Raw genomic sequence first — 13643 nt, forward strand, 5'->3', positions numbered from 1 at the left:
GAGAGAAAAGCATATAAAAGGCTCGGATGGACAGTGTTTAAGGTGCCTCCGGGGCTGTTGGAGGGGCCTCAGGAGGCTTGGTTGAAGCCCATGCGGAGAGGCTCGAAGGCGCCCTCCAAGAGTCTGAAAGCGACTTGGAGCTGGGATGGAAGGCGCCTTAGAATAGATGAAGTTTGCAGAAAGCGGGGCTTATCGATACTGTGAATTTGAGGATAGAAATCCAAGCTAGAGGCGCCATCAATGGGGTTGAAGGTGCCTTCAACAGTCCATAAAATGGAGACCACGAGCAGATGCTTCGATACAACTCATTTTCACAATCTTTCTCTTGCGTGTTGCTTTAAAGATGATCCAATGAAACACTATCTCGAGATGATGACACACTATCTCCATGATTATAATATTTTTTAGTGATGATGACACACTATCTTCATTATCGCTACGAGGAGACTGACGATGAAGGATACTAGGATGAACGGAATCATCTTTTACTTTATAAATAATAATTATTTATTATATTTGAATAACTATCCACGCTATTCCAATTAGAGATGGTCTCTAAAATTTTAATTAAATTTTCTCGTCCAAAATCACAAATATTACCCAATAATATTGTTTCATATTAATTAATTAATTAGATTATATGCCTTGTATTAATTTTATTTTTTCAATTGATATGTGTTATTGCCTATTAGATTTCTTTAATTAATTGTTTTTCTTTCGTTTTTTTTTCAACGCAATTTAACTTTTAAAAATACTAATAAAAGAGCAGAGCAAGTAGATACTTAATTAATTAAGCTGATCGATGACGGAAACCAACTTAACAGTAGGTACGTACAACATAAAAACATAAAAACGAGGCGACGTACCATGCATGCATGCATATCGCTAATTATTTATGCCTCGCTACCTTTTATTCTGTTTTATTTAATAGCTGGCGATCCATGCATGGTTAACTTACGACAGTGGTGAAGCCAACTAATTTTTAGTCACCATGGCGATCTTCCTGTTCGTGGGTTCATCCTCAGAGATAGTCAATACAGGCTCACTGTAGATGACGACGTGGCCGTCGCGCTGCAGGACGAGGATGCGGCCGGGGCTGGTGTTGAAAGTGAAATTTTCGCCATTCTCATCGTAGATGCGGAAGTAGTAGTCGGTATCGAGCCTGGCGTAGCAGCCTCGGCCGTTGACGAATTGGAAGGACCACAATTCCCTGCGGTTGTCGTTGCCGTTGTCGTAGAGGCCGAGCTTGCAGTGGTCCTGCATGATGAATTCATAGGTCCCTTCGGTGAGGGATTCGCCGGGTAACAGCTTGTCGCCGCGATAGAGAACGTTGTTGTTGGCCATGGCGGAAGGCAGGAGGAGTCCGAGGAGGACAGCAGCAGCAGAGAGCGTGACAAGGGCAGCCATGGTTAAGCTAGCTACGGATATATCACTCGCTAATTCACTCAAGTGATCGCTTGTTTAGAGTATCATGCCACTCCCATCTATTTATAGATGAGGATATATAGGAGGAGGTAAATTTAAAATACAGTTTCAAGAATCATTAATTGCTTACAAATTCATAGTATACGATAGCATTCAGTTTCCTTTACTACAATCAAATTATTCATATCGAGTGGTTGTGCTGTCGATAATCAAAGTAAATAATTTATCATTGATTTATAGCTAGAGTAGTATGACAAAACTAGCTAGCTAGCCAATAAATGCCCCTCCGGTTTAGGTTCTATTGGAAATGAAACTCATATATGTTTCTAACCGTTCATGTTACGTTCATGTTCATATCCATAAGATATACAGAAAAAGTTATTAACAAAAGATCAAAAAAAAAATTATATATTTAAAATTGATGATTGCGATTTATGTAGTAATTATAAATTGGAGACCAGCTAAAGTGCATGTTTTTTAAATGTCAGTATAATAATACATATATGAGAATATCAAAAAAATCAATCGTGCTAGATATTGACACTAAAGATTAACAAATAAATGGATGCACAAAAAATAGAAGAGGACCCTCAGTGATTAATGAATACTTATCTATCTTATTAAAAGCATTAAAATCTAACCCATCGATTGATCGACATACTAAAAATCTCAATAGTCGCATGTCCCTTTAACCAATGGGATATGAACATTATAGGACCATTCCTAATGGCATCCGGTCAGAGACTATTCCAGCTTGTGACGATGGATTACTTTTTTAAATAGATGGAGGCAGAAGCTCTTTGAAAATATTTTTAAAAAACTTAGATAAGTACATGAAAGCTTAATTAAAAGAACCTTTTGAAACACTGATTTTTTTATATTGGAATATTTAGTTAGGTTTTCTTTTCAAAAATAATTAAACCAAAAGAAACTAAAAAAATTAACAAAAAATACTTTAACTTGAAAGAATATTTAATTTTGAGAGTAATTATAAAACTTTAACTTTGAGAAAATATTTAACTAAACATATTTAATTGAACCTAAGTCCTTTCACTCCCCCTTGATTAATGATTAAAAAAAATATAAAAGTTATTTAAGTTTTGAGGGTCCTAGAGTCGAAGCAAATAAAATAAGGTAAAAGTAATTATCTTTTTTTTTCTAATTTTCCATCTCACACTTTTTAAATTATCAAACATATTAAGCTTATGAGTTTATGTGAGATTGAGAATTCTGAAAGATATTTAAGTCAAAGAAGATTAATTTAATCAAAATAGATTAAATTTAATTTTTTAAGTTTAAATTTTAATTCGAAGAATAACTAAGTTTTAATTTTGAAATTTATGTATTGAAAAATAATTAAATTAATTATATTTTTGAAATTATCAGGATTAATTATTATTTTTAAATTGATTAAGAATTTGAAATTAATTATACTTAACAATTTGAAATTAATTATACTTAAGAATTTAAAATTATTAGGATTAATTATTCTTTTGAAATTATTAAGAATTTGAAATTAATTATACATAAGAATTTAAAATTATTAGGATTAATTATTCTTTTGAAATTATTAAGAATTTGAAATTAATTATACTTAAGAATTTAAAATTAACTATACTTTTAAAATTAATTAATAATTTGAAATTAATTATACCTTTGAATTAATTAATAATTTAAAATTAATTATACTTTTAAATTTAATTAATAATTTAAAATTTTTGAAATTAATTAAGCTTTTGAAATTAATTAAGATGACTTCAGTTAATTGAATTAATTTGAGTTAACTTAATTGAATTGAGTTTAATTAATTTGAGTTAACTACTTTTTATTTTAAACATAGGTTCATCTCATCCTTTTCTAGAGTTTTAATCAGGGAAGTTTATAAGTTTTATGAGATGGTTAATTTTAATCTTTAATTAAAATTTAAATCTAAGATTGATTTATATTTGAGTTAAACTAAGGTTTAATAGTTAGTCAATTAAATATTTATTTTAATAATTAGCTTCCAGGCTCTAGCGAGATACTAGACCTTCTTGGATATTGGATCATCAACCACTTTTAGACAAAACCTTTTAAAGAAATTGAATATTTAATTTTCTTTCTGAAAATCCTAGGTTAACTAGTCAAGTATATGTCAAGCCTAAGTTCTTATCTATGTTAATCTAAGCATGCGTAAGAGAAAAATAGTAAATCAAGCATCAATCAGGTTTATTTATAAAGATGGTCTTTCTATTGGCTCCCTTGAATCATAGCCTCGATAAAGTCTATCAAGGTAATAGATTGGATCCTTGGGAATCCAATATTAATCAAATCTGACTTGATTAATCAAGTTAGACTTGGGGACCCATGCTTGGACTAGGTTATTAGTTGATCGATTCACTAAAGACAAGTAAGAATTGAATCGATTTCTAGCCTTGTTTCCAAGTCCGGTTCGGTTGTATACGACCCTTTATTTTTCAAGAATCAGATCAAGGTTCTTGGAACCCAAGGTGAACTGTTCCAACATGTCTTAAGTTTCTTTACTTGGCTTTTCAAATTGGAATTCTCTTCCTCAAGTTGTTGGACTTGAGTTGAGGTTCCTTCTTAAATTTATTCAGTCAAAGAACTCGAGTTAGTCACTTCCTTAAGGATTGTTACCTCCTTTTGGAGTGACTTAACCCGGAGATTGGATTTAGCCAATTTTCTTAACAAGTATTCAATTAAATTTTGTAATTCATCTATTTGAGTACCAGCGAATAGAGAACTTACAAAGTGGTTTAGCCCTACGGAAACGGATACGGATCCGTGACTTCTTTAGGACTCGATTTCTGATTCCACACCAGTTTCAGACTCGGTTTCGATAATATACGCTTGTGCTGGTCGAGCAACGAAGTTTTCTTGCTCGTGTTCTTCTTCGTCCGACTCTTCCGATGACTCAGACCATGTTGCCTTCAACACCTTACATTTTCCTTGCTTCTTGTCACGCCCCGAGAGTAAGGTTGTCCGACGAAAAACGGACAACACCTCCCCTGTAGCAGTGACAAATAGAACCGGTATACAACACCACAGATAATACATATACAAGTATATATCACAACCACGCAGATAATCTACAGCCCACACGGCTGGACACTCAAACACAGCGGAAAACAAGAATAACAAAGATAAAATAACAAAAACTCACCGCGGGCCGGCCCGGCTTGACTCATCGGCAAAACAACCAAATACAAATAACAAGTCCACAGCTCAATTATTACAATGCTAAATTCAAAGGTTTAACTCATAATAAAATGAAAACCAAAATCGTAAAACCATCCTCAGAAGTGACATGGGACCGGCAGTCGGGATCCTCCTCCAAGCGTACTAGCATCGCTATCAGCTACCTGGTGAAATTACCAATGCGGGTGGTGAGTATAAAACTCAGCGGGTAGTAGGATAGACAGTGCATGAGTATCATGAAGAACAGGAACACAAAAGGATACAGTCTCGGAAAGATAAATAGCAGATACTACAGGGTAAACAAAGTATATATATAACCATACCTGAAACCATATCCTAGGCTAACAGTGTAAGGTCTGAGATAAAGTAAACTGCTACAGTACTGCTCATAACTACCAGAATCACATATAAAGTATACTGCAATAGTAATTAGTGTCCAAGCATATATAACAGGTATGTGATAACAGTACTGCATAAGTAAGCATAAACAGCATAAATAGGTATATCAAAAATAGCGTATGCACGGATGGTCACTCCCGCCCACCCCTCAAGTCCATGACCCCAGTATGGACGAGAGGCCGGGACAATGACAAACTGTACACACTCCAGCTACCACTACTCTCGAGTGGCCGAGAGGACAGTTGCATAGTAGCTGAATAACTACGTCTGCGACGGGGGTCCCTGCTGCCCGCGACTCCAGCAGACACTACCCATGAGTGAGCGAGTGGGGGGCATGACAGGACATGCGGCACGCTCCAAGCTACCACTACCCATGAGTGGCCGAGCGTGCGGCCCAGGCCAACGACCGTCTCAACCACAAGGGAGCCAAAGTCGTCGGCTATGCATGCAATGACATGATGCGAATAATGCAACAGTCATCATATATATATACAACAGGAAATCAGGTATGCTACATGAAGCCAGCATGCTCAGCAAGGTGTGTAAATAAACATAAATCAAAGCAGGTAAACATGGTATCAGGTGTCCATATATCCAATACCTACTATCTAATGTCTGGTATCTGGTATCCAATACCTAGTATTATAGTATCTGCTAAATATCATGAATAGCAACGAGAGACTGTATCGATACATAAACGAGTAGCTCAAAGATTGAGTGGAAGTATCAAGCGCAGGAAAAATAAGAGTGGAGTCAAGATAAACATAGTAGCCAACTAAACATATAGCTCATGCACTAAGATCAATGTGCTAAAGAGATAAAGCAAGAAGTACCCGCCTCAAATGTAGGTCGAATCCGACGTCAACCTCGTCACAATACCCGCCTCGATCAAAGTCCTGAGTTAACGTACAAAATTTAACTGAATACATAGAAAACAGAATAACTAGACTAGTGTACAAGGCATGCGAATTAAATCTGAGTTCCAGTCATTATCCAAACGAAATCGCACTAATTTGCACAACCCAAACCAAAACCCTAGTTTATGTCTTCAGATCAAACAATTCCCAACCGAAACTATGTCCATTTGAATTCCCAAATCATGCATTTCGTCCCCAATGCATAAATTCGTACTCGAAAAATCTAAAGCTTTACCTCACGGTGAGTTCCTCACTGTTGATTCTCTGCTGGAAGGTGAGATCGCTGGCGCTAGCATACCAATACTGCCCGATGCTACAGATTCACAGATTTGAGCTCTCACAAGGCTACCAACAACACAATCACAGCCAATCAACACATAACTCCAACCGAATCCTAACAACCAGAACTGTAGGTCTACATCCAAAGTTGAAAATGGCTTACCCAACTACTCACGGTCGGAAATCATCTGCTGGGGATGTCTGCCAGTGTTGGATTGCTGCCGGAGAAGCTTGGCCGAGCTCCTCACCGTGAGCCACTGCCAGAACCGAACCAAGATCAGTCCAATCTCACGTCCTAGCCGCAAACCACAGATCCCCACAGCCACCAAAACCCTAATCGAAACAAACCTCACCTCAAATACCTTGATGCCGGGAACCTCTGCCGTGGACAAAGAGGACTCCGACGAACTCAGCTCAGTTCTAGAGCTCGGGAAAGCGAGACCGCCGTCTGGAGTGTACCCTCTCCACCAAAAACGACCCGGAACTCGTCGATCCAATCTCCAGCGACGCAAACCTCCTCGCCCAACCGAGAATCCCTTGTGTGAAACCGCGATCTGGAGGGGGGAGGAGGAGTTGTAGACAAAGGGGAAAGAGGCTCCGGCGATCGACCGGGGACGTGCGTCGGCGCTGATCCCGTCGGCGGATGGAGTGAGCTCGAGGGGAAATCGGCAGTCTTCGGGCAGAGTGGACACGAAGGAGAGTCGGCGTTTCTCTTTAGGGCACTGTAGCTTCTCACTTATATAGGTAGGGTTTCATTAATTTAGGTTATTATTACTCCTTAATCGGTAACTTTCATAACCACTCTATGTTTAAAAATTTATCCCTCTAAACTCCTCCATACCACCTCCAAATAATTTCAGAAAAATACCATAAAATTCCCATAAATCACTTTAGGTTATTTTCTTTTACCGTATCTCACACTTCTAATTTGGACATTCAGGCTTGTAGTGTCCCTTCTTGTTGCAGCCGTCGCAGGTAATTCCAAACTTGGCTTTCGTATTCAATTGAGTCACCTTCTTCTTCTTAAGTGATTTTCAAACTAGGTTAACTAGTTCCGTGGTGATTTCATCTTCTTCTGAGTCCGATTGATCTTCGGACTCAGATTCGGTCGGGCCTTAGGCTTCGACTTCTTGTACACGAGTTTCCCTATAAGTAGCACAATATCTTTCTTGGCCTGAGTAGTATTAATTTTTTCATGAAGTTCAAATTCGGAAAATAACTCGTTTAATTTAATTTACGAAAGATCCTTATACACTTTGTAAGTATCTACCATGGATGCCCACAAAGTGTTCCTTGGAAATGCATTAAGTGCATACCGATGACGTCGTAATTTTTCACCTTTTGTCCAATTGCGTGGAGATTGTTGAGGAGGTCTTGGATGCGTGCATGAAGTTGGCTTGCTGATTCACCTTCTTGTATTTTTATATTATAAATTTTATTTAATATCAAATCATGTTTGCTTACCTTCATGTCGGAAGTTTCCTGTGCAGCTCAATCAACTTTTCCCATTTGTCTTTTGTGCTAGAAAATGGGACAACTCGGTTCAGCTCTTCTTTGGTTAGTCTATATTATAGAGTGCATGTTGCTTTGGCGTCTACCTCGATCTTCTTCATTAGATTTGTGTCCCAGTTCTCGCTGTTGGTGCAATATCTCTTGGGTCAAGGTTGACCAGTTTGACTAAGCTTGAGTTGGCTCAAGCTTAAGTCTTGTTATTTGGGTTTCGATGTTTGATAATACATGGAGACTGACAAAATATGAAGATTGCATGTGCAATCGTCTGACTGGGGAGATTGCTAGAGCAATTCCCCTCTGGTCAGGGTTTGACCAGATTGGTAGAAGGAAGAGTCAAGTAGGTCAAGGTTAACCGGATACTTGACTGGGAAGTCCTGGTGAGTGAAACCAGGTGGTTGGAAAATCCTGGTGAGTGAAGTCAGGTGAAAGACCTAGTGAGTGAAGCTAGGCAGTTGGGAAATCCTGGTGAGTGAAGCCAGGTGAAAGACCTAGTGAGTGAAGCTAGGCAGTATGAAAATCCTAGTGAGTGAAGCTAGGTGAAAGTCCTAGTGAGTGAAGCCAGACAGCTGGGAAGTCCTAGTAAGTGAAGCTAGGCAGAAGTTAAAGTTCTGGTGAGTGAAGCTAGGTACGGGAAATCTAGGTGGATCAAGGCGGATCGGACACCTAGTGTTGGTAAGTCCAAGTGGGTCAAGGTTGACTGGACACTTGGCACGAGGAGAAAAAGTCCAAGTGGGTCAAAGGGATTGACCGGACACTTGGTGAGGAAATCCTAGCAGGTCGAGGGTGACCGAATGCTAGGCATGGTGTCCCAACAGGTCATGGTTGATTGGATGTTGGGTTGTTAAGGGACTTAGGACTTGATTAGGACAAAACAAGTTGAATCAATTGATCACCCGATCGATTGGGTGAGTCCCGCGGCAAAACTTCCTCCTAATCGATCAGTCGAACGATTGGAAAGGAATTGCTGATGCACAGAAGCACTCCCAATCGATCAGTCGATCGATTGGGAGCCTCCAATCGATCAGTCAATCGATTGGGAGCCTCCAATCGATCGAGTGATCGATTGGGAAGCTGAGAATCGCGAACAGATGCTGGAAATCACGCGAGAAGCTGTGAATCGATCATGCAATCGATTCAAGCAATTTCCAGAGAGCACAGAGGCGCTCTGGATCGATCGACCAATCGATCTGAAGCCTCTCCAATCAATTGAGAGCTATTCAATTGATTGAGATCTGACCGTTGCACAGGTTATAGCCGTTGGCGAGTGTTTTTCTGGGTGTTCTTCTTCGGCTTTCTTCTCCACGCGACAGCGACGATTTTCTAGGGTTTCTCTTCACACTCACAGCCAATTCTTGAAGCTTCTTGGAGTAAGGTGTTTGTTGCACTTCCAAGGTCAAGAGGCATCCCAAACAAGAGGAGAAGCTAGCTAGGGTTCGTTATATAAGATCTTGTAAGATTTACTTGTACTTGCTTCTTCTTTAATTTTTGTTTGTTGTGTGAGTTTGTAAAGGCTTCTCCACCTTCGGTAGTTACCGTAAAGGAGGGTTTTACTTAGTGGAGTGTATGTCGCATGTGGATCCTTTGATTAGTCACATCTTCTTGAGGTGGATACCAAGTAAATCCTTGTGTTAGCGTTGTATTTTTATTTCTTATGTTTTCCGTGCATATCATCACCAAGAAGCAAACAACGACGAGCGCAACGACTTATTCACCCCCCCCCTCTAGCTACATTTCGACCCTAACAAGTGGTATCAGAGCAAGGTTGCTCTTCACTGGAATCATCGCCGGAAGGGGCAACCAGGCTATTGGGTGAAGAAGTTGAAACAACTTCATCAAAGTCAAAGGATTCAAAAAGCTCAACTTCAAGATGAAATTCTGAGATGGACTCAGATTTGACACGAGGGTGCCTCCACCATATGTATCCATGAGTTTCGATTCTTGGAAATCAAGAATCAAAAATTTTCTTATGATGGAGATAGAGTAATGATTTGCTCTAATGGAAGGCTTCGAAGCTCCAAAGAATTCAAAAGGCAAGATCCTAAAGAAGAGCAAATGAAGCTAAGAGCAAATTCAAAGGAGCGAGGGAAATGACAAAGTGACCAAGCTATTGGTCAATTTATTGTCAATCAATATTTTGGCTCAAGTCGGAGAATTCATAGATGCTAAGGAGCTTTGGAGCAAATTGACAACGATCCATGAGATCCCCTCCACTGTACCAAATCAAGAAGGATCCAAAGAGGGCGACTCCGTGGATCAAGATCAAGAGGAAGAGAACTCTGAAGTTGAGAGATTCTCAACTTTCGAAGAAGAAGTCCAAGAATCTTCATCTTCAAAGGAATGCAACGAAAAGGGCAAAGAGGGGAGCATACTCTTTGTTCCATGTACAAGATGAAGATGATGAAGCTTCCACCTCTAGGATTGAGGGGGAGCGATCTTCGTTGACACCAGATCAAGAAGAAAAAGAAGCCTCCACATCCGGGTCAAGAGGAGAAGAGGATGAAGAAGCTTTCACCTCCACAAGTCAAGTCAAATCTATTGGAGGAGCATCATTGTCGGATCAAGAGGAAGTCTCTACCTCCGGATCAAAAGGAGAAGATGCCATCCCTACATGTGAAGGTATAAATATTTCAATTAAAAATAAAAATCACATTATATGTTTTGAGTGTAGGGAGAATGGGTACTACAAGACTAAGTGCCCTAAATTGGCCAAGAAGAAGGGCCAAGTGGCATCAAAGTGCAAGGAGAAGCTTAAGAAGACCGCCCCCACAACAAAGAAGAGCAAGGAGCACATTGTGTACTTCTTGTGTCATCAAAAAGGACATTATCGGAGCCAATGTCCAAAGGGGAAGAAAGCAGTCAAAGTCAAGGGGGGAAGCACAAGTCAAGGGGGAGCTTTCAAGGCAAAACCCAAGGTATCATTTATTGAACATATTTCCTTGACTAATGGTAAAAAACATGTTAGTTCAAGGTTATATCATTTTAATGCTATTTACCATAAAAATAGGAGGCATGATAGACTTAATGAAAATCATGTAGCTCTTCATGCTAAAACTGCCTCATATAAGGTTAGGAAGGTAGATAACCACTTAGGCAATAATTCTAAGGACCATAGCTATAAGCCTAAAAATAAAAATGCTCAAGGAAAAAAATGAAAAAGTAAAATCTAGGGATATATGGAAAGAAAATCAAGTTTTGAGGTCAAAGCTTGATAATATGGAAAAGACTTTAAAGAGAATTGAAAATTTTCTTAAGCGCCAAAATGAGAAAAACCTAAGCCTAGGAGTACAAAAGTCATCCAATGGCCGTAGATGTTTGGGATATAAACCTAAGGCTAAGAAGGATGTAACTTCTTACCATTAGGTTCCATATAACTATGGGACCAACTCTAGGTCTAGGAGTCAAGTCAAGGGTACAAGGGAAGTTATCCCTAGGAGTATCTTTGCAACAACAAATGTGACTAAGACTTCTAAGGAGTCTAACAAAGTCACTAAGAAGGTCACAAGGGAAGCAATCCCTAGAATTGACCTAGAAAAAGTGACCAAGGCTTCTAAGAAGTCTAACAAGGTCACTAGGAAGGTATCTAGGGAAATTATCCCTAGTGAGTACCTAGAGCATCCAAGGAGCACAAATAGATTTTGGGTTCCTAGGAGCATTTTCTCTACCCCTTAGATGGGTTAGAGAGTGTCAACTCAAATTGGAAGGGTAGTTAACCCAACTTTGATGAAGTTGACACTTGGAGGGCATTTTCAAGGTTATTATTAAACTTTGAAAATGAAATAGATTTTTCATTTACTCTTAAAAAGAGTAAAATGTGTCAAACTTGAGGAATTAAAATTCAAATTAAATTGGCACAATTGGGGAAAGCATAAGAAATACCTAGTTGAGACTTGGGTGTTTTCTTAGGAAAGTAAGGGTCAATCTAGGCCTTAATTTAAATTTATTCACTATTTAGAAGAGTAAAGTGTGCCCAATCTTGAGGAATTATGCTTAATTTAAATTGACACAATTTAATCATGGGACAAATAAATGCCAAGTTGGGTTTTGACATTTTCTAGAGAAAGTGAGGGCAAGCTAGGATGTAATTTTTAATTAGCTAAGGTTTAAGGATACTTAGGTAGGTAATCTAGGTATATTTTATTTATGCTAACTTGTCATGATTATTTTCCCATCATATGCCATGACATCATATTTTGCATTCAAGCTTTATTATGAAAAATATAAAAATGTCATATCATGCCATACATATATCATGTAGTTATAGTTTTTTTTTTACAATCATTTATATTGATGTATGCCATCACACATCATGCATTAATTTTAATCCCTTGCAATTAAGGATAATGACATTTACTAGCAAGTAACATCCTAGGTGGATGCTCATAATCTCAAATTGCCTAGGTAGATATGCATGGTCCCTAGTTTAGGGCAAAAATAAACTTTATATCTCACAAAGACCTATAAGGTGACTTGTATGTGTTTTAGTACATATTAAACACAAGTGACATGTTAGGATGATGAACAAAACTCAAGATGTTGACTTAGTGCATTCCTTTGAGTTTTAGGTTCATCAAAACACATAGTTATGTGTGTTCCAATCATTGCGAAAGTTAATGTACAAGTCATGTGCATTGATCCAAAAGAACATTGTTGGATATTGGTTTTGAAAATCATTTTAAAATACTTTTGGAAAACCTTAACAAAGCCTAGCTTTTGATAGTAATCATCATTGAAAAATTAGACACAAACTAGAAGAAAACATTGAAGATTTTTATAAGTTTTCAAGTTTACGTCAATCTTTGAAAATATGAAGTATTTTCATAGAAAACTATTTTTCAATGATAGTATATACCCTAAATAATGTCTACACCAATTTTCATGATTTTTAGATTTTTGTAAAATATTTGGGGAGTTTCTGAAATTGACTGAAATAGAATTTCAAAAACTCAGTGCTCCAATCGATCAACCGATCGATTGGAGTGCCTCAATCGATCGGGTGATCGATTGAGAGGGGTTTTATCGTGAGCAAAATCTCGCTGGATCGATCCTTTGATCGATTCAAACACCCTGAATTGATCCATGGATCGATTGAGCAGGGTTCAATCGATAGGGAACCAACCTCAATCGATTGGGAATGCTGATTTTGGCTAGGAAACCTTAATTTTAGCATTTTAAATCATTTTTAGTCTAAGTAATCATTTCTCACCCCTTGAAATGCATTTGTATACACTTAGGGGGAGTTTTCATGATGAAAATTGTTAGTTAGAGCCCTAGAGCCAATCATTTGATGATTATTGTATGGAATCATTATATCATATTCTTGTATATTAATAAAGGTATTTGTTTTGGTTATTATACTTACTTGTATTGGTGCCAAATAACTAAGTATGTCCTTGAGTAGAAGGTTCTCACCTATATCAATCGATTAGTTGAATCGATAGTGAGATGATATAGGGAACACTACTCTTAATCATTCCTTGTCGAGTATTAACATTCAGGGACAATGTTAATGCAATAAGACTAGCATGTAGGTCAACTCGATGACTTGATCTCACAAGTCATGGATATAGAGATATCAAGTTGACACATGGGTATGCATTGGAGAATGTATACTGAATGACCCGCCATGAGAAAGTATCATGGATCATTATATGAGTGTCATATACTTTCTCATGTGGCTATTAGTATGACAATTGGTCCTTGGACCTGAAGTCACCATGGTTCCCTACATAAGGATTATGTACTTTGACTTCGTCAAACGTCACCCGTAACTGGGTGGACTATAAACGCGATTACTAGGTTTGTAACAAATTATGCAGAGGAATGTGAGTGATGTAGATGGGATCTATCCCTCCTATATGACGAGAGTGACATCGATATTCTTGATAGAGTGAGACCACTAAGTGCATGGCCATG

The 13643-nt window shown here is 38.2% G+C and overlaps 1 protein-coding gene across 1 annotated transcript; it reads right to left on the reverse strand.

The window, feature by feature from the left end:
* Positions 1-975: 975 nt before the first annotated feature.
* LOC121972814 (mannose-specific lectin-like) lies at positions 976-1407 on the reverse strand. Its single transcript, XM_042524442.1, has one exon. It carries the CDS (start codon positions 1405-1407, stop codon positions 976-978), a length of 432 nt encoding a protein of 143 aa, XP_042380376.1.
* Between the last annotated feature and the right edge of the window lie 12236 nt (positions 1408-13643).

This window comes from Zingiber officinale, chromosome 4A (assembly GCF_018446385.1).
Source record: "Zingiber officinale cultivar Zhangliang chromosome 4A, Zo_v1.1, whole genome shotgun sequence".
NCBI lineage: Eukaryota > Viridiplantae > Streptophyta > Magnoliopsida > Zingiberales > Zingiberaceae > Zingiber > Zingiber officinale.